The following is a 24,853-nucleotide window of genomic DNA, read 5'->3' as shown; positions in this document are numbered from 1 at the left end:
TTTGTGTCCAAGCTGAGAAACGGGTTGCGGGGGATCTTTGTTGTAAAAAAAAAAAATTAAAAAAATTTTAAATTAAAAAAATAAAAAAATAAAATCGACCGGCGAACAACCAAGCAACCAGGAAGTGCTTTCAGGAAGTAGTTTTGCTGCGTCGTTTGAGTGACAGCTGTGCGGCGGTGACAGCCCACACGGGACGGCAGCCCGCTTAGCCGAGCCGAGACTCAAGATGGCAGGTAACGGCACTTCTTTTTTTTTTTAGACCGTGTTTTCTTCTGCGTTTGGTGCTCTTAAAGCTTCATTTTTTTTTTCTGATCCTGCTCTGCGGGTTGTGCGTTATTCTCAGGAGAAGTGTGAGCTGAGCCGAGCCGAGCCGAGCCAGGCGAAAGGGCTGGGACTAGCCGCGTTAGCAAACTTAGCACTGCTAGCTACTCAGGGGGTATTGAAAAAAAAAAAAAAAAAAAAAAAAAAGGGGGGGGGGGACTTTTAGGCTGCATTCAAACATATAACTACTTAGCACGTGTAGATGTTTTGTTTATATTACCGCCGTCTTTTGTAGTTAAACGCCATCGTGGGCCTTCAGTCGTGTTTATTATCGAGCTGTTGTTATAGCAAAGGCTAGCGACTTGACCTAGCTAACGTTAGCCGAGTTGCTAAAGTCATTTTCAGCCCTAAGCTGACCAAATCCTCCTTTATACCATAACAAAGGGGACATGTTGGTCTTTGCCAGTGTGGGTTGTTTTTTTTTTTTTTTTTTTGGGGGGGGGGGTTGCTGTTAAACCTCTCGCGCTGATAGTTACTCCACTCGTGAAACGCCACATGTTATCTGTCGTTTCGAGACTGGAGTTGTTTTTATATTTGGAGCACATTCCCTTGCCTGCCCAGCTGTAAACACATGCCTCTTCCTCCCGGGCTCTTCTTTTGACTACCCTACCCTGCTATTGTCCTCTAGGTAGGGTTGGGTGGTGTTGGGAGATAAATCGGGACGTGTCCTGTGCATTGATAATGGCAACAAATTGGAAATATCGTTTTCAGCCAGCGTATTAAAGTCTTAGTTCATGTGTTGTAGTTTTTGTTTAGGTAACAAAACAACAAAAATATGCCCTAAAAATCTGAGGGGGATATTCAAAATGTTTGTGATTTGACTGAAGAGTGGACATGTGCCGTCCATATTTTTCTATTAAATACAAGAAAATGATCAGATCGGTACTGCATGATAATCGAAAGCCAAACTGGAAATGTACATTTTTCAACCAACTCACTCAGCAATTATTCAAAAATGTTTCTGATTTGACCTAACTTAACATGGATGAACTTAAATAAGACAAACAGGTTTTGTTTTTTTGTTTTTTTTAATCCAATGCAAGAAAATACAGATGCACATATATTAGGAGCTAATTAATGGGATACTTTATACCTCAAGACTAAGGATCTGCAAAGTGAAACATGACAAAACAAAACATATGGTGATAAATATTTACTATCCCAGACGTCAATTGCGACTTTAAAGTGTTGTAAGGGGGGGAAAAATTTTAATAATATATAAAAAAAATATCGTATTGAATCAATTGGGTAAAGCGGCTTGTTTTTACAAAAAATATACAATACCCACATCTTTAACGTAAAAGTACCTGCACACTGGAATAAGTAAGCTTTTGTGATTACGTGCCATTTTTTTATCCAGGCTATGTGGGTCAGTGACGATGAAATCGCAGAAAGACCAGTTCAGCAGTAATACCAGATGAGTGTACATTTACTAGAATGACGTTTTATGGATGTGCACATGACTTTATAAGCTCATCAACTAGAGGAACCACAATGATATTTATTGACTTGGCTTGTTTTGTTTCTTTTACGCATCCCTACACAGACAATGTCATTTAAAAATGCGCAGTTTTGCTTAATCACTGACACCACTGTGATTTATTGTCCGCCTTATTAGAAGGAGACTTTGTCCCTTCTTAGTGATTGTCAGACTGTAAACCTGCCATCCCAGAGCTTTGATTTTGTAGGGGGTGTGGTGTAGTGTGATGGTATGTTGATGACACATTTGCCATCGTGGATTCCCCCTATCTAACTGCTTTGTCATTGCAGGTCTATCTTTATATTTTGAAGATAGCCATGACGATTTGGATGATTGTAAGTACCACAGTAAAACCTCATTAAACAATTCATTTCTTATGAGGGACCTTTTTTAATGGGGGGCTGTATTAATGTATAATTTTTCTGGGAAACCCATATGAGAATTGAATCTGTCAACACAGTATGTCAAGATTTACACAAAACTAATATTAGCACTTGTACAGACTAACAGCAACTTTTGTTGCAAGCAAAAGCCATGGCGACATTGTTTAGATCTAACTTAAAAGTTTGTGTGTATTTATGGTTTGAGCATTAAATAGAATAAGTTGAATGAATGAGTTTGATTTAAGTATTCCTGCGTCATTCACACACTGGAGGTTCATCATTCCTGACTGACTCATTATCTTCAGCATCGCATTGCTGTGAGAGTTAAACCGGCACCTGAAGGGTATCACATTTCCGTTTTGTGTTGTGTTTGCTGTCATTAATTGTGTGCTTCATACAACCATCCAATATGTGGCTTTAAAATCGCCGCTCTCTCCCTCCCGCAGTTGGATTCGATGACTACGGTTCAGAGTGCGACGGCATCCGCATCACAGCCTTCCTCGATGCCGGACAAGACAACCTAACTCCTCTCGGGAGGTTAGAGAAGTATGCCTTCAGCGAGAATGTCTTCAACAGGTAAGTGAAGCCCCGTGGTCGGGCTGCTCACACAACACTTCACACAAACAAACAGAGTATTTTATTTGGTTGTGAGGATAAATTGTCAAACTGTATACTGCAATGTAAACGATTTGGGATGAAAAACATATTTTAGGGCCGAAAACTGACTGAAAACTGACCGTTTCTCATCAACATTGTCTACTGCCACTCGACCTGTTGGCCGTCGGCTTTTGGAGATGAAAAAAAACAAAAACCAACATTTAGATACTGCTAAAAAAAATTACAAATTATACTTTTAATCCAGCTACTTTTTTCTTTCTTGCCTAAACCATTTTCACACGCAGTATAATTTCTCCTCCGTCTGGTCTTCCATCCATGTGAAGCTCTCTTAATTTGTCTTTGTCACCATATTTTGTGTGATGCTTGTAATTAGAACTGTTTTCTGACATGCAAACCATATTTTTTGATCTGTTACTGCGGTCGACATGTCCTCATGATGATGATTTTTATTGAAAACATTTGACCACACTTCGTGGGTCTTAACAGCTGCAAACTATTTGGTTTGCGGAACAAGGAAATATCTGTTAAATGACACAGAGGTGTCACTGTTTGCAGAAAAACTGATGAGAAAATGTACTAAAATATTCAGTTAGGTCAGCTTAACTTTTAATTTTATTAGAGTTCAAATCTACCAGGGAACTGCTCTGTAATGGAAATCATTGCTTTAAAGATTTTAGGCTTAAGTATTGAATATCACAATGTTATGCAATGATACACAGTAACTTACTTTTCTTGGTATTTATTGCATTAATCATATAACATTATAACTAAATTGTATCATCAATGCTACTTTGGAAATTGTTAAAGTGATATTAGCCTAATGTCTGACCTGCTGTCCCTTGAGGATGATGATGCTTTTTTTTTTTTCATAGTCATCGACATGACTGTCTGCATTCCTGTGTATTTACTAATACCTGAACTAACTCTACAACGAAGGAATGCCTAAAGACTTAACGCAGAGTCCCAGGTGGATGTTGTTTGTCTGAACATGGCATTAGGTTGAAAACAGCAGTCACGCTTTTATTATAGGTTCAAAGGATATTTTGTTTTATGTAGATTTGTTTGTATTAATGTGAGATATCTAATGAGATGCTTTCTGCCTGGTAACCAGTTGAAGCCTTCCAAACAACCCAAGTGTATTTAAAGTTTTTAGTTTGGGTTTTCTAAATAGTTAAATTACAGTGCCTCTGCAAACATTTAATGCTTCTGTTGTCTCCAAACAAACGTGTTAAGTTCCTGTCTTCATGCTTTTCATGCCCAGCTTTGCAGAGTTCAGGCCCTCCTGTCGTTTCCAAGTACACGTGTGTGTGTGTGTGTGTGTGTGTGTGTGTGTGTGTGTGTGTGTGTGTGTGTGTGTGTGTGTGTGTGTGTGTGTGTGTGTGTGTGTGTGTGTGTGTGTGTAATGTACTTGTCAGCGCTGTGTGTTACGCTGTGTGCACTCGACACTCGTAGGTATTGGCAGCCAGTTGACTAACTCGGGGCTCCTGTTGCTTTCTAGGCAGATCGTGGCGCGTGGTCTGCTTGATGTGCTTCGAGAGTTCAGTGACAATGAAAATGACTTTATCAGTGTCATGGAGACAGTTGCCAGAATGTCAGAAGATGGAGGTAGATGCATTTTCCTTTTCATCTGTTTTAGTAGTGATTACTGTTGTGTTTTACATTGTTACATTAAGTGTATACTGTATTGTATGTACTCAGAGCCCACAGTGCGAGCTGAGCTGATGGAACAGGTTCCTAACATTGCCATGTTTTTGCACGAGAGTCGGCCCAACTTTCCCGCCGCTTTCTCAAGATACTTGGTACCGATTGTTGTCCGGTATCTCACTGATCCAAATAACCAGGTGGGCTTCAGTTTTCTTGCTGACTTAACAATAATTTACAAAAAAAATGTTTGAGAGGGCCGAGCGTTACTTTTTGCTTTTACTCTAATAAAAAAAGTCAAACTCTGTGACACCGAGAGTGTTTAGATTATTTTAGTCTTCCCTTCTTTGTCTTTTTTAGGTGCGGAAGACGAGTCAGGCAGCACTGCTTGTGTTGTTGGAGCAGGGCCTCATCTCTAAAGCTGACATGGAAACCAAAGTTTGTCCAGTTCTGCTCGACCTCACGGAACCCAGCAGTGACGATGACTACAAAATCGAGGCAGTCGCTGTAAGAAATGCATTTTTTAAGATATTATTTTAGTTAGACATTTGATAAATATATTTTGTTTGTGAAATAGACTTGAATGAAATGTAACAAAGAAACACACCAAAATGCCTTTTTATCTACAGTTTTACTGTAGTTTGCGTCTCAACTGTTAAATCTGTAAAGCTCATTTCAGACAAAGGGGCTCAGTGGGCTACTTTTATTACCTATATATATATATATATGTGTGTGTATCTATTCCAGTCACCAGTCTAGATTAAAAAAAATGGCTATATATATATATGTGTGTATCTATCTATTCCAGTCACCAGTCTAGACTAAAAAATGGCTTCTGTTGTGAACATTATTGTTGCCAGTGGAAATGTTAAAATTGTTCATGTATATTGTAACTTTTCATGTATTATTGTGCACCATCAAACTACTGTCAGTTAAAAATGCATTTATTTTTTTTTGAGTTAATGAATTGAGAAATTTGAAAGCAGTAATGTAAAGTTCCACTTAATTTTTATGCAAACGCATAAAAATGAGTGTGATTATTATTTATATTCAGCTGCATTTCTATTGCACATAGTTGTCAGCTATTCACTAATTCGCTCTACCCAATTCAAATCAAGTTTTCTGAAATTAGGTTCAGCCTCCTGAAACATGCATAACCTTCCCGTACACACGCACAGGCTTCTTCCTTCCCTCTGTGCTCTTAATACCCTGACGGTGTCACAGACTTTTTTTTTTTTTTTGCTTCCACTAAAGCTCTCGTTTGAATCCTTTATCTAGTGTTAATTCATAAGTGCAGCTCAGTTATGTAATTGAGACACAGTGGGAGGTTGGGACGACACTAAAACACTGCACACATGTCCTCCTGCAGATCATGTGTAAAGTTGTCACCATGTTGAGCAAAGACACAGTGGAGCATCTTCTGCTGCCACGCTTCTGTGACCTGTGCAGCGATGCCAGACTCTTCCAAGTACGCAAGGTAACAATCCTCCAAACCATTTTCACCTCAAGATACTTTCAAAAGTCTGCCAGAACTGAAAGTGGAGGTATTCTGTCTGAGACAGCAGTTATTTGAGCTTGAGTTTAATTGTGTTACCGTTGTTCCAGCAGTGTAAATTCAATCACTCTGTTAATCAGCCTTATTCTGTTTTGTGCATCAACTCGGACGACACTACACTGTTGCTTTCTGGGTGGAATGTTAACTCTCTGGTGTAGCTGGTGCCCGTCGGTTATTTCAGAGCTGCAGAGGTAGTTTAACATTGTGAATAACTTTTTGAGCTCTTTACAATTGTTTTTATTATTATTATTATTATTATTGACATTTTTGAGTTTTCTTAGGACAGTTTACAGTAGAGACAGGAAACAGGTGATCGTTTGGCTATCATGATGCCAAAGCTCGTTATAATGACAAGTGAGATTTATTTTTTTCCCGCCACAGTGTAATACTTCTTTTCTCTAAAGCTACACTTTAAAGTTGTTGCTTTAGCTCAGGACCTTAAAAAAAGCATCTTTGTTGGCCCGGCCAGGACTGCACTCTAAATCAATCATCACCTGCAAATCATTATTCCACAAGACAAATCATTAGAAATGCCGTATGTTCACATCATTATTACTCCCAATAATGATACTGGAAACTAAATCCCTTTGGCTTGTATGTGATCAGATAAAATGAAATAATTTATCATGTATTACTTACTCGGGTGTTTTTTTGTGTGTCATTGTCCTCATTCTGTTTGTATTATTAATGTATTACAGGTGTGTGCAGCCAATTTTGGAGAGTTTTGTTCTATTGTGGGTCAGGAAGCCACAGAAAAACTACTGGTGAGAGACAAAGATCCCTTTTTAATTTTAAACCATCATGTAGCACCAAATATTTAACACTGTGTCTGTCAAACTTTTCCAGTAATGTCACGTGTGTTTTCCATTAAAAGGGCAATAGTTTGTTTGTTTCCCTGCCGTTGACAAATGTCTTCAGAGTTCAAACAGTGTATCAAGCTGTTATGACATGTTTTTGTTTTTTATGGGTTTTTTTTTCAATATAGATGCCCAAGTTCTTCGATCTGTGCTCAGACAGCCTTTGGGGCATCAGGAAAGCTTGTGCCGAGTGCTTCATGATGGTCTCCAATTCCACCTCTCCAGAAGTGCGACGTGCAAAATTGTCCCCCCTTTTCATCAGCCTCATTAGTGATCAGTCACGCTGGGTAAGACGCACACAGACACTCACAATTGCATGAAATAACAAGCACATTTACGTGCAACTTCCTGTGTACTGTGGTGACATCAGAGCAGTTGTTTCTTAAATCTCAGCGTTTTCTTTCTTCACCACTTTATCCATTTTCATGGTCTGGATTTTCACGCTCAAAATTGTTGAGTTTTTTGTTCTTAAAAGTCTCCAGACTAAAGCTATGGCTATATTTCCTGCGTCTGGGTGGCCACTAGGGACTGCATGACATAAATTACATCATTTACAAGGTTTCTCATGCAGCCCACAATTTAGGACCATGAGGACGGTTTGCGTTGACCAACATATTTTGATCTCATTAGTGTATGCAGTATTAGAACTGCATGCACTATGTACTTTTTTGGACTATATTTGTCCATTAAAATGGTGCTCTATGAAAATAATCAAGACTCTAACCAAATTTGACTGAAGACTCAATGTAATGAATGGACTCCTCTCTGCTCCACTTTCAGGTGCGACAGGCTGCCTTTCAGTCTCTGGGGCGTTTTATCTCTACATTTGCCAACCCATCCAGCACAGGCCTTTACTTCAGAGAGGACGGCGCCCTGCTAGAGGTCCCCAGGTGTACATCGGACAGGTAAGATCATTTGGTCACCACTGACCTTTGTCTCCACTGTAAAAACAGAAAATAATCAAGTCTTACAATGACATGCTTCTCTTCATCCTGTTAAAATGATAATAGACTAAATGTCCTTGTTTTGTGTGTCTTTTTGGTCAACGTTGTGATGCCCTTTAGTGAACTCTGTATCTCTGTCCAGAGAAGATGGATAAGACTTTATTAAGCCCACAGAGGTCACAGCAGCATAGAAACACACTTAGGAAAAAAAGGTGCACACAACAAGAACAAATTACAAATGCGTATACAATAGCTTTTTTTTTTTTTTTTTTTTTTAAAGTAAGACCAATGAATAAATAAACACACAAAATATATATATATATATATATAAAAACAAATTAAAGAAAATACAAATTGGGATGAAAGACATCTGTTGGGACAAACACTGAGGGTGCCGCAGTCTGCCACTGAAGGAGCTGCTCAAAGCTCCTACAGTCTGATGTAGGGGGTGAGAGGTGTTGTCCATGAACAGCTGGGCTAACATCCTCTCACCCACCTCCTCTGTGGAGTCCAGAGGACTGTCCAGGACAGAGCCGGCCCCAGCAGACTGCTACATAAAAAAATGGCCACGGCACCACAGTGTCGTAAAATGTCCTCAGCAGAGTCCTGCAGACTCCGAAGGACCTCAGTCTTCTCAGCAGATGGAGTCGACTCTGGCCCTTCTTGAAGAGGACATCCGTGTTGTCTGACCAGTCCGGTTTATTGTTGAGGTGAACACCCAGGAATTTATGTGTCCACAATGTCAACGCCCAATCCCCGGATGTTCACCGGTGTAGTTGGTGTTGCCTTCCTGCAGAAATCAATCACCATGTCATTCGTCTTACTGCCGTTAATCCGGAGGTAATTGAGATCACACCAGTCGACGAAGTCAGCGATGACCCCCCTGTACTCCAGATCGTTCCCTTCTGATACGCGTCCAACGATATCATCAGAGAACTTCTGGATGTGTTGTACCTGAAGTCTGAGGTGAACAGGGAGAACAGGAAGGGGGAGAGCACGGTGCCCTGCTGCAGACCACCACATCAGACACGCAGTTGTGAAGTCTCACATACTGCGATCTGTTGGTGAGGTAGTCGATGGTCCATGCAGTCAGGTGGCCGTCGACTCCAGCTCCTTCCAGCTTCCCCCCCCCCCGGCAGTGATGGCTGAATGGTGTTGAACGCGCTGGAGAAGTCAGTCATCAGTGAAATGAGTCATGGTCATAATTCACCGGTCATGATCAGGATGGACCATCTTTTTCTTTTGGTTTAAAGGTTTATCTATAGAAATGGGTAACTCGAGATGGTTCACCGTCACTCCTTTTAAAGCCAGAAAGTCGTGCTACTTTTATAGAGGTACTTTGGAAAGTCTGAAATGCTTTTGTTTACACTTTAACTAGGTCTGTTCAATGTTAAACAAATCTGTTTCTGTATGGTGGTTGGGGATCAAATGCAGGTGGAAACATTTAACTACAGGCTTTGTGTAGTGCAGCTACTGCTTAATATTTACAAAGCGGCTAATGAGAAGATATCAGACCTGAGGATTTTATGTTTTTGTGTTTTTTTAGCGACTGCTCTCTAAACTCCCTGAACTGCTCCGGCATGAGCAGCTGCCACACAGAAAGAACCATCACCCACACACTTCCCAACCAGGACGGCCGTGCCACTCCATCACCAGAGCATGCGTTGACGGCTGACAGCGAGGACTTGCACAACTTTGATGACAACCACACTTCTGTTCCCATCGGTGGCTTCACCCACACAAACCGCAAAGACAGCCCCACAGCTACAAACAACGCTAAGAACACAAGAGACACAGAGCAGACAGACGAGAACTTTAATTCTTTCCACTACTGGAGGTCTCCTTTACCAGACATCAGCGGGGAACTGGAGATGCTAAGTTGTGAAACATCAGAGGAAGCGATTGAGAAAGAGGACGCAGAAGAAGAGGAACCTGAAGAGCGTTGTCCTGATTCCATGTCCAGTCACGGCAAAGCTACCAGCGACCAGATCCAAAAGGTTTTGGACTGTTTGCAACCTCACATCGATGATCCTGATGTACAAGGTGAGTTTACAGAGCTGGAATGTGTATGATGAGCTGAATTGGCACGGTACTGGTCTGTATATTAAACTGTGTTTGTAATATACCTCCAGCTCAAGTCCAGGTGCTGTCAGCAGCTCTGAAGGTAGCCCAGCTCGACAACCCGATGGACGACAGCCCGACTGAAGCCCAGCCAGAGGAGCAGCCTGAGGACAACACCGAGAGCCCTACTGTAGAGAGTAAATCTGTGGAGGTTCAGTCAGAGAGCGAGGAGAGCTACTCGGAGGAGGAGCAAACGGTGGGAACTCCTCCACCTTCAGAGTCGTGCCCCGTCCAGGAGCAAGGAGACGAGGAGACGCAGACGGAGCCCCTGGAGGACCAGGAAGAGTCTCCTCCTAACTCCCCTGTTCTGGTAGGAGACTCTTCACATCTTTGCTGTTAAATCATCTGATGTTGACCAAATAGTTGGATTTATTATTGATGCAAGAGCTTCACATGAGTCCTGCAACAGATTGTAAGTGTGAGGTTACGATTTTTAGCTCGGAATCAGATTTTTCATGTTTAAAACCACTGCAGCAGTTTTAAAGCCCCTGAAAATGAGTTTTTATATATTATATGTGTCTTTATGATTAAATCAAAAATAATTACACTTAATAAAATCAAAGTTACTAACTGTTCATAAACAGTTTGATGATAAAAACTCAGGTAATCTGTTTTTATCAGAACTGCGGTTGATATTCTTGATTAAATTTGTTTGCCAGTAACACAAGCCAACAACACCACAAATGTCATCACATTTTGACTCAGATGTTGTCACTTCATCAGTTTTTCTGAGGCCTGCCCACGCCAAACCTGCAAAAAGAGGACAAAAAAAAACAATCTCTCCGTTATAATAACTACATCTGTTGCAATTATATTTTCATTTAGGACCCAATCACTCAAAGTATGAAGCTGATCTACGTTTTGATACAGAATGATGTTGGGCAATGGACCTACAATGTGGAACTTTTTCATTGTACTTCTCTCCAGGTTGCTTCTGTTTTTCCTTGTATCACTACTGAATGAAATTGCCATGTTTATGTTATGTCCTGCTCACTGGTAATGAGCGGAGGTCGCTATTCATGCCGTAAACTCGGGCTCAACAAATGCCATCAAACCTGATGACTGAAAACCTTTCGCCTTTGACAAAGCTGATGAGAAGCATGTCTTGAGCTTCTTCTTTGAGATGAACACTGTTGTTTGTTCTGCAGCTCTGACATCAAACTCACTTCATCTGGTGACAAAGCCAGTCATTGATTGTTGTTCTGCTCTGTGTTTCGCCCTCTAACGACCGTGTGAAGCTGCGGTACACTGATGATGTGTTAGTTTGACCTGGCAGAGTTTCCTCTCGCCTGAGTTTTTTTGTTTTTTTAAAGGAGTTCCACACAGAAGTTTTTGACGGTTGATGTTTTCCTGTTTGTATTTTAGCATCTAATCTCACAGCGCCACATGTTTTACCAACACCTGGTTATAATGGGTACTTTTTTTTTTTTTTTGTGGTTCTTTAATGGCAGTAGACAAACAGTTTCTAGGTTCATTACCAGGCACCAGTAAGAGCAATGGAAAATACATATAGTTTAAGAGGCTAGTCACTTAAACTTAGAATTTTTTTTTTTTTTTATGATCTAAAGACTATTTGCAAATTTGAGAAATTATGACCCATCCCAAGTCTTTAATCTCCATAGGAACCTGAAACGGTTTCTTGTGGTCCCCATGCAGCCTCTCCTCAGCCCCAGAGTGAAAGTCAGCATGACCCACTATAAAGGCTCTTTTGCATTCACAAGAGTTAGGAGAAACACATTCATTCTTCAATGAGTGTTTTCATGTTCCATAATAGTGTCTGTGTGCATTTGTATTTTCCGCAGGAGTCTGAACTAATCGAGAGTGTGGAGGAGGAGGAAAAGGATGACTCTTCTCACAGCCCGGTGTCTGAGGATAAGCCTAAGATCCAGGTCAGTCAACGCTGCATCGTGCATCCTGGATGTATTGATCAACGCCGATAAGGATTATTAAATACCTGCTCAATGTGCATCCTTATCACTCTGATGATCAAACTGTTGAATCTCTTGTCTCCAGAATGTCATCCCCCAGCAGCTGTTGGATCAGTACCTCTCCATGACGGACCCGGCCCGGGCCCAGACAGTGGATACAGAGATAGCCAAACACTGTGCCTTCAGCCTGCCGGGGGTGGCGCTCACTTTAGGTCGACAGAACTGGCACTGCCTCAAGGACACATACGAAACCCTCGCTACTGATGTACAGGTAGGATAGTAAACACGTGGTTTTACATCTGCTGCTAGATTCTGTAAGGGGACGAGCTCTGCACGAGAAATACTCTGACCGGATGGATGACTGCTAAAGAATAAGCTGTTTGGAGTTTTAGAGCTCTGAGGTTTCTTCCAGGAAGATTTTTGCTTTACGCTGAAGCAGCGAGCCGTTTCAGCAGACAGTAACTAGGACTGAACTCCTAACTGTATTCAATTCATGTGGGGTTTTTTTTTTGTTGGAAAGAAAAGACATAAACCTGGATGATAAACAAACTCGCTTATGATGGATGACACTAGTATTTGAAGAAGTGGTGAAAGTTTTGTGCGTTACCTCATTTCAAGTGGTAGATTACGTTTAATCGTGTTTTTTTTGGACAATAAACATTAAATGGCATTACATTTAGTGTGATCAAGATCTTCTAACAAACTCTTTGGATAGATTGATTTATGATTGATCAATGCTATTTCCCCTCAAAATCTGACATAGTGTCGTCCATTGTGGCGGGCCTGTTCAGTCATTCTCTGTCAACTGTTAATAAGTAAAACATCCACCACTGTCCATAGGTCGAACATATCTTTAGCTTGAGTTCATCAAGCATCTATCTTGAGGCATATCAGATACACTTCAGATACAGAGACATGTCAAGTCAGCTTTTTTTTTTAAAAAGCACATTTTAAACACAGAAATAATTGACATTAACAATTTAATTCTAGTTTAGTCTATGCTTCTATTATAGTATAAGCCTTAACATAATTTAATAATACACATACACAATGAATAAGAGGAGCTGTTTATTGGCATCGAAGACGAGAACTTATGAATAATAATTTAGCCTTTGTAAACAAATAGGGTAGATATGATACAAATAATAACTTAAATATACAAAACCTATTATTGAAATGTACAAAGAAATTACTGACGGTGACGGGCACCAATAATCCAAATAAACAATGTACCGTGGTGGTGTTAATTCTTTACTCGTGTACCATTAAGCTGTGATAAAAAAAAAAAAGTTAAATTAAATAATGAAGGAAGCGCCAGTCAAGCCTTAAACTGTGAAAATGATGGAAATACGACATTTCTGTTCGTTTCATTCAGCTTCTTTTTTTTTGCACAGTTGATCGAAAACGATTCTATCGATTATACAAAATGATTGCGTTAACTTCATACATTTGCATTCAAGCGATTATGTAATTGTGACGGGCCCATTTGAGGTAAATATTCTTAACGGCAGCATCATTTAAGGTAAATCTCCCGTCCACCGACCACAAAGTTCGGATTGACGCCAGTAGATTTGACCACATTCCGGCGTCAACAGGCCTCAACGTGACACTTGTTGTGCAAATACTTTCCATAAGGATGTGAACACGAAAGGGAAATGTTGCAGTGACTGTGATGGCGCTCACTCTGTTGCTCATGACTTCCTCACAGCGATGAACAGCACTATTAACTGCACCACATGAAAGTGTTGCAGAAGGGTTCAGATAAAGTTCATGCTCAAGTCTACACGGTCAGTGACGATCAGCGCTTGTTTTCTCATAGAAATGGATTTCTTTTCCCCGAGCTGCTCCTTGCTCACGGCTTGCTGCCGTGACCATCTTAACCGTCTTTGTGTCGTGCTCTCTCGCTCCCAGTGGAAGGTGCGGCGTACGCTGGCTTTCTCCATCCACGAGCTGGCGGTTATCCTCGGGGACCAGCTGACAGCGGCCGACCTGGTGCCCATCTTCAACGGTTTCCTCAAAGACCTGGATGAGGTCCGCATCGGCGTGCTCAAACACCTGTATGACTTCCTGAAGGTAACTAATCCGCCTGTGGTCCAAGTGTGACGACGACAGCTGTGCGTGTGCGTGTGTGTGTGTGTGTGTGTGTGTGTGTGAGAGAGAGACGTTGCACTTCAGTAGTGCTGTTGAAGTGACAGTTCTTTCACGTCGGTGCACTTTGTGGAAGAGTTTGTAGTTTTCAATGAAAGAAGTAAACTCTTGATAAGGTGGCGCCCGATGACAAAGCTGCCCTCTGTGCATCTTCTCCTTCTTTCAGCTGCTGCACGCCGACAAGAGGAGAGAATATCTGTACCAGCTGCAGGAGTTCATGGTGACGGACAACAGCCGCAACTGGAGGTTCAGATACGAGCTGGCAGAGTACGTCTCCTTTTTCTCCTTGTTAGAAAAATGACTCGGAGGCTCGGTTCAAAATCAAACCTACCGGACAGTTATTCTTGCAAGAAGGAGCAACTCCATGCACCCTCAAAGAGAGGTGTCCAGCAGTGCCCCCCCCCAGCAGTGCTCCACTGTCACTCCTCCGTAGGGCAGCTTTTACACAGTGTGACAAACAGTTGACAAGTCACCCCCCCCCATTCCCTTTGTATCTGCTTTCGTATGGTAATACCGAGTTGGTTGCAGGTCGCATGATAAGGGGAGTCGTCAGTTAGATGCGGAAAGTAAAACAAAAAGGAATCACTTGCAAATAAGAGAGACAACAGAAGAAACTTTTCGGAGCCTGCATGACCGAGAGACTTTCCGGAGCCACAATACAAACAAAAGGAAGAGACTAATCTTTTTTTCCATCACTCCTCCCGTCACATGACAAGTGGAAACGCTTACATTTCAGGAGAGTCAAATACAGACGGGCCTCAGACCCTCTCTTACCCACCGAGCGTTAGAAATCCTACTCTTGTGACACTGTGCAGGTTCATTTAGACGTATTCCACCAGTCACTTTACTGGAATCCGACGTTATCATTTATTTCTACTTTCTACATTGTGGTTTTGTCTTGTTTTGGTTGTTTAGATTCGCTGTGTTGTGCTATTATTCCGATGCGCTGTCTGTATGTCTGAGCGCCGTGATCTCTTTCTGTCCCTCTGCAGGCAGCTGATCTTGATCATAGAGTTGTACAGCCACTACGACGTGTATGACTACCTCAGACAGATAGCGCTCACACTCTGCTCGGACAAAGTCTCCGAGGTCAGGTGGATCTCTTACAAACTGGTAAGTTCACAGCGGACCGTTTGGGATTCACCGGTGGAGGGAACACTTGGTGAGGAAAGGAATGAGCAGCTCGAGACGGAACGGTCGGGGTCGGCGGAGACGCTGAGACAAAAGGGAAAGGATTCGTGCGTGTGCGTGTGTGTGTGTGTGTGTGCGCGTGTGCGTGCGCGTCATTGGCTCCCTTACACGGTATTTGTACCTGCTACGTTCTCCTTTGTGATGCAATGGCAGCTCCTTGATAAATTCATGACCACCCTGAACATTAATTTTCACTTTTACTTCCTTCATGAGTCATATTTATGGCGTGTCATCACCTCCTGGGTTCTCAGGTAGTGGAGATCCTCCAGAAGCTGTATGCCTCCGGGGCCGATGACCTGGGCCTGAACTTCATCAACGAGCTCACCGTCAGGTTCTGCCACTGTCCCAAGTGGGTGGGGAGGCAAGCCTTCGCCTTCATCTGCCAGGTCGGAGATTCTTGTCTCAAATTACTGAAACGTGAAATACGCACTGTCTCTGTACCCGTTTCTCAACTCGACGCAACCTTTGGTTCCAGGAACATTTCTGATGCCGTTTGCCATTGAATTGTCCACTAAAACCTTTTTAAAACATGTTTTTAAGCTCCGGATTTCAAATGATCATATGTAAAATATGTGTTGTTTTAAGGAGTCATTTAGATTTTAATGTACAGTTTTGTTAAAAAGATACGAAATACAGGACCTTTATTTACGCGATGCTCATGTTACCTGACCTGATGACTGATAAGAATGTGTCTGATGGTATCTGTGTTCACCTCTACAGTCACATTCTGCTGGAAAAAAAAAAAGATACTCGTTCATGAGCCCGTTTGTCAACTTTTCTATCTGATTGGATGTTTTTTTTTCTTTTTTTTTTTTCTGTCTTCATGTTTGGCTCGCTGTCTTTGTGACTCCCGTGTAATCGTGTCCTTGTATTTGCTGCAGGCCATCGTGGAGGAGGACTGCATGCCCATGGAGCAGTTCAGCCAGCATCTGCTGCCCAGCCTGCTCAGCCTCTCCTCAGACCCTGTGGCTAATGTCCGCGTACTGGTTGCCAAGGCTCTGCGACAGAGCGTGATGGAGAAAGGTAATCCACGAATACACTCATGACTGATGTTGTTCCGCACGCAGCAAGAAAGTACAGAACACAAATCCTGTAAAACTCCCAACTTGTCAGTTTTACCATACAAACTTAACTAATGACGGAAAAGAGGTGTTTGATCGGGGAGCTTTGGACGAAGCTGAGCTGGTAGTTTCCCCTCTGCCGCCGTTGTTCGTGCCAAGCTGATTGTCTTCTCGCTCTACTTCAAAGCTCCTGACCTGTAGACACTGAAGCTGCTGCTGGTTTGCCTGCCTGTAGACACACTATTATGAAATCAACTTTTTGTGCGGTAGTTCTTCTTTTAAAAGTTAGATATTCTGGCTTTAGCACATGCTCTTTCCTTTCTGGGACACACAGCGTGCAGCTTTTATCTGTTGTTTTTTTTTTTCTTTTCTTTGCACTAACAAAGAAACTGTCTTTTTTTTTTTTGTCCAGCGTACTTCAAGGAGCCGGGCTGTGCCTACTCTGATGAGCTGGAAGAGACTGTGATGGCTCTGCAGTCCGACAAGGACCGGGACGTGCGCTTCTTTGCCACCCTGGACCCAAACAAAGGCTTGATGGACACGGCTCCGTTGATCTAGCCTCGGCTTCCCGACCCCCACCCCCCCGCCCCTCCATTCCCCTCCACCCGTTACAGCCCAGCTGCCTGTCTTACCTACCTGTCTGTCTGACTGATGCACAGTCAGCGTAACCTGCAACACCAGCACCCGACCAGATCCCCAACCACTCGCCTGCTGGGCAGAACCGCAACTTGCGACCACTTGAGAATCATGTCAGAGTACAACGTAACAATATGAGCATGCTCAAACAACACAACCCCGGTCTCTGGTTGGGCACTACATAGCGCACATTAAGTTCACAACAAAACAACGACAAAAAAAAACCATGCAAACTTCTCAGAGATTTCAGAATATGAGCAGGACTCAGACGTCAGCTGAACCACCTGAACTTTTCCCTCCTCCGCACTAACAACACGACCCCAAACCCCCAATCACAGACTTGTAAAACTAAGACGGGCTCTCTCTTTCTCCAAAGCTAATTCTAAGCTTGATATACATGAAACGTTTTTTTTTTTTAATTTTTTTTTTAATTATTATTATTTCTTCTTTTTGTGGAATTCTTAACGAACAAGCGGGCGAGGCCTGCCTGACTCTGACGTGTGCACTAACTCAGGGGGACTCATCTGAACCTAAACAGCATTATCAGCTCACACGATAAGCAGCAGCAGCTTCTGGATCCCTGGTGAAACAAACTCCAGCCGTCTTGAGCAACAGACCAGCCAAACCAAGTAGCTCTGCTGGTGTCTCTTGCCTCATTTCCAACCCGTTGTCTCAGACGTCCTTTTGTCTCCCGAGATGTCCTCTGGGTTGTCGTCTGGTCCCTTTTCTTCACACTCTTTTCTTTCACCTGGTCTTCGTGGGCCACTGAAACCACTACTGCACAGAAGGAACAGTGATTCTGCCACTCAGCGTAACTTGATTAAAACCATATCTTTTGACTTTTTTTTTTTTTACTGAATGAACGTTTGATTGCTCCCTCCCCCTTCTCTCCCCCCCCCTCTCTGTGTCTGTCAACCAAAAAAAAAAAAAAAAAAAAATGTGACACAATGCGTCTCCCAAAACGGCAGGAGACTAATGAAATACCTCTGTTTGGATATGAGTGGCCGCCATGTCGCACATGTAGAGGGACATCCAGGCTCTGAATGTCCTCAGCCGGTGATTCGTTTCGAGCAATTCTGTGGCGTAGACTAAAACAACAACAACAACAACAACAACAACAAGGGCTCGTGATAGGGTGACACAAAACTAAGAGAGAAGAGGAAGAAAGCAAGTACACTGTTTGGATTATGCATGCCCCCCCCACCCCTCCCCCTCAATCCTCCCCCTCTTGTGTATAGTCTATCCCACTCCATAAGGTTGACCTCCTGATTTTGAGTTGCGACCGCGGTTGCTTTCAGTGGATCTGACCGACCAGTTGTACAGTAGGATGTAGGAATGGCTGCGTTAAGGAGACTGAAAGACACCTGATCAATATTTCCCCGTCTTGGCGGAATGATTTTAGTGTGAGATTTCACAACATTTTTGCAGATTTTTTTTTTTTTTTTTTTTTTGTACAGCTTGAACCTGTGGAAAAAAAACGGTATCTGTTATTGGAACCAAGGCCAGTGTAGTCGGGTTTGTTACCCATCGAGATGTGTGAATATTGGGAGCAGTCACCAAGTCACTTTTTTTTTTTTCAGTCTCTTGAGCTCGTTTGTTTTCCTCTGTTGTAAATGGTAACCTTTTATTTTTTATTTGAACATAGACATAAGTTGAGAACTTAAGCTGATTGTGGTGTGTGCTGTGCATCTCAAAGTCTTTCTTCCTTGGAAAGGAGAGCTCACTGCGGTAATGGCGGTGTCTACTCATCTCGTCTGTCTGCAATTTGTGTCCATCTCATTTTTTATGTAGTAGAACAGTTAATATATACATTTTATGAAAATTATTTTTCTTTTTTCAATTATGCACCACTGTTCAAAGATTTTATATCCTAACTTTACAAAATTTACAACCTTTGTAATATTCAATGGTTTCTTTTAAAGACATTTTATGTAATGTTATTTTTAGTATTCTGTAATTAAAATGATGAAAATTACAGAGTTGTGCTTATGTTTTTGTTGTGTTGCTACCGAGGCTTACCCAGCTGATCCAGAAGAGTCCGATGACCGGTCTTCCCCAGGTCCCAAACAGCCACAGGAACAAATGGACTGCTTTTAGCCAACAACAATTCATAAACGATATTTACAAAGACAAAGTGGAATTTTAAGTGTCCAGCGTTTCGCACTTCTTTTCTGGGGCGTTTTGAGTGCATCATCCCGGCACTTGTAGTCCACTGCATGTTTCTGTACTCGACAGTGTGAACACACTTATGTACTCGAAATAGTGAGTGTTGGTGCACAAGTACGCCATCGGGAACGCGAGAGAGCTGCGGGAGAGAGAAGCCGTGTGCTGTATGCGGCCGGTTGGAGGAATTCCTCCTGCAGTGGACCAGCGCCATCTTTGGTTGTTGAGCCCAGAGCCCAATCACCTTGCGAGCCTGGACCGCCTTCCTTCAACCGCGGCCACATACCTGCCGTAACTCTCATTCACGCAGACGAGCAGAAGGGATGCATTCACAGAACAACAATAATAATAATTAAAACTGCAAGCAGTGATATGGGGCCCTCGCATGCTGCACGTCGGGGGAGACAACAGGTCGGGACATACTTCAAAAGAAATTATTTTTAAGTTCTACAGTAGCATGTCGTTCAAAAAAGAAAATTAAATCATACTGTAGTATGTTGTCTAAAATATGACAACAACAAAAAAAACCATACTATAACATTGTAGACGACATTGTAATCATATTTTGGACGACATGCTATAGTATGACTTTTGGATAAAATGTGATAAAGTCATACTATAGCATGTCGGCCAAAATATGGCAAAAATTAATGAACGAGAATAATAGGAAGACTTCCCTGAAGAACAATAGGGCTTTCGCACCATTTGGTGCTCGGGGCCCTAATAACAATACTAATAACACGTCCACAGTCGTAACATCCAGCTCGACTTGTTTATTAACAAAACTGCTAAGTTTTCTCGATTCACCACTCAGCCGTTTGTAACGGGCCTAAATTAACCTCAGTTTGATTGTTCTCTCCGATTAACAACACAAAAGACCAACGCAACATCTGCACAGCTGAAGATTTTGGCATTTCCCCCCTGAAAAGTGACTTTAACTGTGAAATCAAAATCACTGCTGATTAACGTTGATCAATTAATAAGTCCAGCTGTCCTCCTGATTGTCCCCCTTCGGATCCTGCGCTTAAAATGAAAACTGAATTTTCATGTCCTTCTGAAGAGCAGCAGCTTCCTGTCCCACGCAGTCGTGCCGAAGCTGCGGACGAGCTCCATGCCGCAGCGTCTCTCCAGGTGCTCCCTGGCGTGATCTGCCACGTCCCCTCGGATCTTCAGGCTCTTGAAGTGGTCGAAGTCCGAGCGGCCCAGCTTCCTCAGCCGCCGGGCTGCAGAGCGGTAGCACTTCCAGGGCTGCGCCTCCAGCAGGAGGTGACGACTGGCGGAGGCCAGGCCCGACAGCAGCTGCAGCAGGCCGGCGTCGCCGTGGTTCAGATGGACCCACATGGTGACGGCCAGGCACAGACACAGGTGGAAGCGGGAGCAGCCGTGCTGCTGGAGGTAGTCCCGCAGCGGCTCGGCGTCTTTAGTGATGTCCAGAGGGATGAAGGTGATGCTGCCCTGCAGAGGGTTGGTCTGCTGAGCGCGTTCGATGAGGGCCTCGTCCAAGTCGAAGCCCAGGAGGTGAACTCTCCTCCTCTCTGACTCCTGCACCAGGTGGTTGTAAAAGGCCACGCTCAGTTCCTGCCGTTCACAGAGAGTGGGAGAAATGAGACCGACTGTCATCACCACGGCGATTTAAAGGGGAACTCCACGTGAAGTTCAGTTCATTCATTCGTTACAAGGAGAACTGCTGTATGATGTCTCCCAAGACTCAGGAGGAAGCTTTCTAAAGTTTGAAAGAAAAAAAAAAAACCAGAGATAATGTCATCAGGGTTTAATGAAAGACGTGTCTGTTGCATTGTGGGGAATGTATGACCCAGGACATCAGTTTTGACAGTTCTTGTTTGCATGTTTATTCAGCCATTTAGTTCCGTTATCTAAAACTGTGTGATGCAGACAAAAGGTTTTATTTTAAATGTTATTATATATATATATATATATGTTTAAAGTGAAACCCATTGCAATGTGACGTGACAACCCACGTGAGTGTGTCCCAGAGTCACGTACCCCTGAATTACATCCCACGTCCAGGATCAGTGTGGTCTCATGACCGCCGCCGTGACCCAAATCCTGAAGGAGAGTGGCTGGGATCAGACTCAAACGGTTCTCCGGAGGATTAAACGTGTAGTAGTTCATAAAGTTCCCGTGAGGAGCGGCGCCGGGGTCGTTTATTTCATCACCAGCGTCGCCGCTCATCGAACATGTTGCCATTGTAAGGTGTGCGCCGCTGAAATAGTTCCGGGTGGAAAACATGGGCTGCAATCTTAATGTAGGACTTTTTTTTGGTTGTTTTTTTTTTTTGGTGGTCGCTTTAGTTAACGCTAAACAATATCCAAATCCGATGTGTACATTTGGTGGATTTATCCAAAAGTTCCCAAAGACGTACATATACTGACACTGACGCGAAAAAATGTGGAGTTACCGCAAGTAGCCGCAGTAACACAACTACTAACTATAAGTAACGATAATATATGTTAATGTAAACAAATAAAAAGGCTTAAAAAAATGTTTCAAATTTACAAATTACATTTAACTTTTGCTAAAAATAAAAGTAAAATAAAAACAAAACCCAGGGAATAACATTAACAAGTAAAATGTATACTTTTTAATTATTTCCCCTTGTGGGATTAATAAAGTAACTATCTATCTATCTATCTATCTATCTATCTATCTATCTATCTATCTATCTATCTATCTATCTATCTATCTATCTATCTATCTATTTCAACTTATCATAACATTGTTATTGCATACAAATGTAAGAAACATTTTAACGTTGTAGTTGTAGGTGGAGAAAATAGTTTTAACCTGTCAATTTTTTAGTCAAAGTCAACATTATTGTCAATTCACCAAATGTACAAGACATAGAGAGAGAGATCTAAATATTGTTTGCCACAGTCCCACGGTGTGCAAAAATAAAAAGATTAAAAAAAAAAGAAAAGTATAAATATGTAACAATAAATAACAGACAACAAACACAGTGACGATTGACTGCAATATAGATAGATAGATAGATAGATAGATAGATAGATAGATAGATAGATAGATAGATAGATAGATAGATAGATAGATAGATAGATAGATAGATAGATAGATAGATAGATAGATAGATAGATAGATAGATACAATGTAGTGCAAATGATTGTACCTGAGTCCATCAGGAGGCCAAAGAAGCTGTGAGATGTTAGATGAAGGCCTTTTTAGCTGCTTAACTGACTGCCTGTTTTGTATGCAAAGTATTAACGGACAGTTGATACAGGCTGACCATTTTTTTCTTCTTCTTCTACTGTCTACATTTGGCTCTACAGCTATCGAAATGCAGCTGCAAGAAGTACAGCATGAAGATGTACTCCAGGTCAGTAGGCGGCGCTCTTCAATTTATCCGCAGTTTTGGGCCGAGCAGGAGGGAAAAAGTCCCCTTCGGCTTTCCGTAACGGTACTTACGAAAGCGAAGGTGAGTTAGCGTTACTGCTAACCTCGCATGTTGGCGTTGCTGACATTGAGAGAGTAACCGCGACAGGTCAGGTCAGGACATCAAAGGTAAGAAAAAGACCAAACGTATTCGCTTCCGCAGCTTTTTCTAAGACGGTAACAAACAATGGCGCAGCTGCCGCTGTAAACACGGATAGATAAAAGACTGTTTGCTGGCCTGTGACGTCAGTGATGAGATGAAAAGGTTGGTCTTGCGGAGCGACAAAGTATCGCTGCTTGACTTTCATGGACAATAAATCAGACGCAACTTTTAAATAGAGATGAAACTCCTCGCATCGGATGGTCGCAGATGTGAGTGTTAATGAGAAGTGCCGTAAGCAGTAAAGAGCACTTGTTCTTACAGTATTCCCGCTTAATGGTACTTCCTGTCATCTACATTTTAGTAGGAGATCATTGTTTTGTTTTGGGTTTTTTTTTTAAACTTTTGACAGCTGCATTTACTAGTTAGTTTGCGTTGATCTTGCACGTAAAAGCTTATAAAAAAAAATAAATCAAATATTTAACCAGCGGTTCCTACATTTATTGGCTTGTTCGTTTTTTTTTGTTTGTTTGTTTGTTTGTTTGTGTTTTAATGGATTAAGCTGCCAGCTGCCTGTTCTGGCAGGTTTCAGATGTCTTCAAAAACAAACCAAAAAAAAGGAGAGAAATCACATGAACTGTAAAACAGATACGAGTTTTAGACCCTTCGGAGTTTTGTTGGGAACCACTGGACTGAACTGACTTAATATCTGAAGAATTAAAACTAGCTTTCATCTCGAATATTAGTATTAACAGATTATTCGGTAGGCCTACGTCTTGTACAAAAAGTTGTCATCACTCGCTTATTATATGAGATATTTAAGTCGTGGCAAAATATGTGGACTTTTCACATACCTCCTAATGTACACATACCAACAACAACAAAAAAAAGGTGCACCGCAGTTTTTCAGACCAGCATTTTAAATAATTGAGTTAAAGTAAATGTTTTCTCATCAAAAAAAAATGTAGTTGCATAAATTATATTTAATAAAAAAAAATCACGAGTTATGTATGAATGCGAAAGCAGCATTGAAGCAGTGCTGAGTTTAACTACTGTGTCTATCGTTGTTTTATTTGTAACTACTTTTTATCAGTCTTTTTTTTTAAGTGTAACAAATATTAGTAATAATCAGCCGCGACTATTGCTTTTCACTATATTACTGTAAACTTTTAAAATGTTTAAAATAGTATAAAATGTAAGTATCTTTTTTTTTTTTTTTTAAATGACAAGTATTGGTGGATGGAGTGGACATCATTTTATATTGTAGTGTTGATACGTATCATGTTATAAAAAAAAAAAAAAGCTAATAGATAAAATAATCAGGGAAATGTCTCTTTGCTACTCTGATAAATTAACCACAATAAAACATGTGAGGAGTCTACATGTTGTCTTGCGCTATTTGCCCACCGCTGTTCCTGTAACATGACTTGTTATTTCCACCTGTGCTGTATTTGGCTGCCGAACCTGCTCTGAAGTTCTACTCCTGCTCGTCTCAGGTTCCTCATCATGGTGACAGGAAAGCGGGTGGCTGACTTCGGCTATCGGGCCTTTTCTACCTCGATGATACTGCTGACGATGTACGGAGGCTACCTGTGCGCGATGCGAGGATACCGCTTCATGGAGAAGCAGAAGCAGCTGAAGCTGGCAGCAGAGAACCAGGATCACGGAGTCATCAAAGACTGACGTCACCATCTTTTTTTTTTTTTTTTTTTGCACATGTGGACGTTTCCCATTCCTTCTCGTCGTTGTGCCCTCCGCCTAATCTGCCGGGATGTTTGTTCCTCCCAGGGTGTTTGAGTGACAGGTTTTGTTTATAAATCTTCACTAAGCAAATCAACCAAGAACATATTATTTGCAGCGGTGGCCCGCATCAGATCCACCGTGTCACGAGTGAAGATGGCTGTAATTGTTTGTATTGTAAAATATTAAATGCCTTTAACCACACAGTGTAATGTCACTTTCTAGACAGGACTGCATTCAAGCCATCTTTCAATAATAGGATATATTTGGAAATACATTTTTACAAGGCACTCGAGTGAGAACAGGATCCCAGATCTTTAGTATGATCCTCATACATCCTCAATAGGTAGTGACGTCAAACAATTAGATAAACATTTGGTCTCGAGTCTTAGTGTAAAAAAAAAAAAAGAAAACAAAAAAAACAACAGCAAAATAAGTCAAAGTAGCCAAACAATGTGGTTAAAAGGTGAATCCACAGGAAATTGCAAAGGGTAGAAACGTTTGAGCGCATTGAGCTTCTTGTCACGCAGGGCAGGTGTCTTTCTTTTCAAAGCTGAT

At 41.9% G+C, this 24,853-nt stretch overlaps 3 protein-coding genes across 3 annotated transcripts; 2 read left to right on the top strand and 1 right to left on the bottom strand.

Annotated features, from left to right (window-relative positions):
• The first annotated feature begins 82 nt into the window (after nucleotides 1-82).
• On the top strand, nucleotides 83-17,095 carry ppp4r1l (protein phosphatase 4, regulatory subunit 1-like). The gene is made up of 20 exons (XM_069691070.1): nucleotides 83-233; nucleotides 2,092-2,136; nucleotides 2,631-2,760; nucleotides 4,301-4,407; nucleotides 4,501-4,643; nucleotides 4,804-4,950; nucleotides 5,813-5,920; nucleotides 6,697-6,762; nucleotides 6,984-7,142; nucleotides 7,636-7,760; nucleotides 9,346-9,842; nucleotides 9,932-10,230; nucleotides 11,723-11,809; nucleotides 11,934-12,119; nucleotides 13,760-13,921; nucleotides 14,163-14,263; nucleotides 14,989-15,109; nucleotides 15,439-15,573; nucleotides 16,069-16,210; nucleotides 16,661-17,095. Exons 1-20 carry the CDS (start codon nucleotides 227-229, stop codon nucleotides 16,804-16,806), a joined length of 2,913 nt encoding a protein of 970 aa, XP_069547171.1. The 5' UTR covers nucleotides 83-226; the 3' UTR covers nucleotides 16,807-17,095.
• Nucleotides 17,096-19,681: 2,586 nt separating this feature from the next.
• Nucleotides 19,682-21,261, bottom strand: bcdin3d (BCDIN3 domain containing). Its single transcript, XM_069691096.1, has 2 exons — nucleotides 21,052-21,261; nucleotides 19,682-20,625 (listed from the first exon to the last, which is right to left on the bottom strand). Exons 1-2 carry the CDS (start codon nucleotides 21,253-21,255, stop codon nucleotides 20,092-20,094), a joined length of 738 nt encoding a protein of 245 aa, XP_069547197.1. The 5' UTR covers nucleotides 21,256-21,261; the 3' UTR covers nucleotides 19,682-20,091.
• A 1,292-nt stretch (nucleotides 21,262-22,553) lies between these two features.
• Nucleotides 22,554-24,499, top strand: cox14 (cytochrome c oxidase assembly factor COX14). The gene is made up of 2 exons (XM_069691103.1): nucleotides 22,554-22,564; nucleotides 24,031-24,499. The coding sequence occupies exon 2, from the start codon at nucleotides 24,062-24,064 to the stop codon at nucleotides 24,236-24,238; it is 177 nt and encodes a 58-aa protein (XP_069547204.1). The 5' UTR covers nucleotides 22,554-22,564; nucleotides 24,031-24,061; the 3' UTR covers nucleotides 24,239-24,499.
• Nucleotides 24,500-24,853: the final 354 nt, after the last annotated feature.

The sequence above is a fragment of the Brachyistius frenatus genome, unplaced genomic scaffold (assembly GCF_029030835.1).
Source record: "Brachyistius frenatus isolate BFR_SWC_R1_liver_20210118 unplaced genomic scaffold, ASM2903083v1 Contig_10, whole genome shotgun sequence".
NCBI classification, from domain to species: Eukaryota; Metazoa; Chordata; class Actinopteri; family Embiotocidae; genus Brachyistius; species Brachyistius frenatus.
The sequence above is the reverse complement of the archived record's forward strand: the minus strand, read 5'-3'. Positions and strand labels throughout refer to the sequence as shown.